Source organism: Carassius gibelio, chromosome A2, assembly GCF_023724105.1.
Source record: "Carassius gibelio isolate Cgi1373 ecotype wild population from Czech Republic chromosome A2, carGib1.2-hapl.c, whole genome shotgun sequence".
Classification (NCBI taxonomy): domain Eukaryota; kingdom Metazoa; phylum Chordata; class Actinopteri; order Cypriniformes; family Cyprinidae; genus Carassius; species Carassius gibelio.
This window is the reverse complement of record NC_068372.1, coordinates 31,580,362-31,582,861: the sequence shown is the minus strand read 5'-3', so window position 1 is coordinate 31,582,861 and position 2,500 is coordinate 31,580,362. Positions and strand designations below refer to the sequence as shown.

Genomic DNA, 2,500 nt, shown 5'->3' with positions numbered 1-2,500 from the left:
AACTGAGTCTTTAGTGAAGCCTCAGAACATTAGAAGACCAACCAGGACGGTCAGAAAGGGGTTTATTTTATTATTATTTTTTAATTTTTTTTAGGCTCTACGCCATTATTTCTATACATTTATAGTTCAATTATATTAATATTTTGAATCAGCTTTAATTTATATATATGTATTTTTTTTACTATATTTTTAGTAATTTAGATGTTGCTATTTTGCGATTTTAATTTTATTAGGGTTTTTTTTTTTTTTTTTTTTTTTTTTTTTACTTTCTGGTTAAATATTGTATTGATTTCACTTAAACATAAATAAAAAAAAATATGTATATTTTTTTATTTCAGATTTTAATTTTTTGTAGTTTTGGTTCATGCTTTTTTTTTTTTTTACTATTTATTTGGAGTAAATTTTTTATTTCAGTTTAAAAAAAAAATCATTTTCTAGTTTGAAATTGTATTGCTTTGACTTAAACATTAGTTTTTTTTTTTTATTAAAAAAAATATATTTTTAATTTCAGCTTTTAATTAAATTTGTTGTTGTTTTGGTTCATGCTTTTTTTAATAATACTATTTATTTGTTAATTTTTTTATTTCATTTTTTTTTTAATTATAGTTTTTATCTTACTTTAATTCAAGCATCAAGTCAACATGTCTAATTTCTTCACGTAATATTTTTTTTCTATCAGCTTTATTCCAGTCCTCAGAAACCGTTCTAATAGTTTCAGATAACGATGATCCCTGCTCTACTCTTCACACGTACACTCCTGATGAAAGTGTGTTATTGAATGTGCTGGATATATTTCTCTGTCTGCAGGATAACAGTCGTCGTGTTGATAACGTGCTGAAGCTATGGATCATCGAGGCCCGGGACCTTCCTCCGAAGAAGCGCTATTACTGCGAGCTGTGTCTGGACGACATGCTGTACGCACGCACCACCAGCAAGCCTCGCACAGACACCGTGTTCTGGGGCGAACACTTCGAGTTCAACAACCTGCCGGCCATCCGCAGCCTCAGACTGCACCTGTACAAGGAGACGGACAAGAAGAGACGCAAGGTGTGCCCACAAACCGTATCAGAATATCAGGATACCATAATACTGCGATGTGAACTTCACGACACTATATTGTGTGTGTGTGTGTGTGTGTGTGCAGGAGAAGAGCACGTACCTGGGGCTGGTCAGCATCCCCATCTCCAGTATAACGGGCCGTCACTTCGTGGAGCAGTGGTATCCGGTCATCCAGCCCAGTGTCCTGGCCAAGGGCAGCGGTGTGGGCGGCGGGAAGATCATCAACGCCTCGCTGCGCCTCAAGAGCCGCTACCAGACCATGAGCATCCTGCCCATGGAGCTGTACAAGGAGTTCGCCGAGTACGTGACCAACAACTACCGCACGCTGTGTGGCGTCCTGGAGCCGCTGCTGAGCGCCAAGAGCAAGGAGGAAGTGGCCTGTGCGCTGGTGCACATCCTGCAGAGCACCGGCAAGGCCAAGGTCAGAGGTCACACACACACACACACACACAGGAGAAGACACATGCACAGCAGTCGCTAGGAATCAGGAAGTCGCTGGTTCATTTTACGTAAAAACGAAAAAGGAAAATGATATAGCATTTTATAGACTTTGCTAAAAGTGCGAATAAAAGGAAATAAACACTATAACTAATCCTGCACCCAGTTCAGTACGGACAAAAAAGGCAAATATCGGCCGATATATCGATTTACTATAATTGTGCATTTTTATTAGTTTTTGTTTTTTGACTATATAGGTTTGATTTTAGTTTAGTGTTAGTTTAAAAAAAATGCCTGATCATTATTTTATCTGTAAATAAGAGCAAACATTATACTGGAATGCATATGTTCTAAATTATAATATATATTTTCTAAATAAATGTGTTCGGTGTCAGTATTATTTAAAAAAATGTTTTACATTTTTCAACTGTTTGCAGTCAGTGTGGGAAAAATGTATTAATGTGTTTGTTAATTATCGGGTATTAAATTATTAAATTAAAAAATTAGAAACATATGGAGGAAACAGGGTTATTCTAGTAAAACTAAACCATAAAAATATTCTTCAAATAAAGTAAGCATTAACGGAAATAAAATATTTATAACTGTAAACTTCTGTCTTGTTTCAGCTAGATGCCAGCTGTTCTCACTTTCATTCAGTTTAACATGGTGCACTAAAATAACTGAAACTAAAACAATTAAAGCACAAACGTTAAAATATTTGAAAGGAATTCAAAGTATTAGTGAAAGCCAGAGGTTTGTGTGTGTGTGTGTGTGTGTGTGTGTGTGTGCAGGACTTCCTGTCTGATATGGCCATGTGTGAGGTGGACCGCTTCATGGAGCGTGAGCATCTGATCTTCAGAGAAAACACACTGGCCACCAAAGCCATCGAGGAGTTCCTGAAGCTGATCGCACACCGCTATCTCAGAGACACCATCGGTGAGTGTGTGTGTGTGTCTCTGTGTGTGTGTGTGAGGATGATGATGGTGATGATGACGGTGCTCTG

The 2,500-nt window shown here is 37.0% G+C and overlaps 1 protein-coding gene across 3 annotated transcripts in view; it reads left to right on the top strand.

Annotated features, from left to right (window-relative positions):
* The window catches only part of LOC127939230 (ras/Rap GTPase-activating protein SynGAP-like), a 25,898-nt gene that overhangs the window by 15,907 nt on the left and 7,491 nt on the right, over window positions 1–2,500 (top strand). For all 3 annotated transcript variants that reach the window (XM_052536113.1, XM_052536112.1, XM_052536111.1), the window contains exons 6-8: window positions 808–1,047; window positions 1,145–1,480; window positions 2,289–2,433. In XM_052536113.1, the coding sequence (XP_052392073.1) occupies window positions 808–1,047; window positions 1,145–1,480; window positions 2,289–2,433 (721 nt within the window). The remainder of the gene's footprint in view (window positions 1–807; window positions 1,048–1,144; window positions 1,481–2,288; window positions 2,434–2,500) is intronic.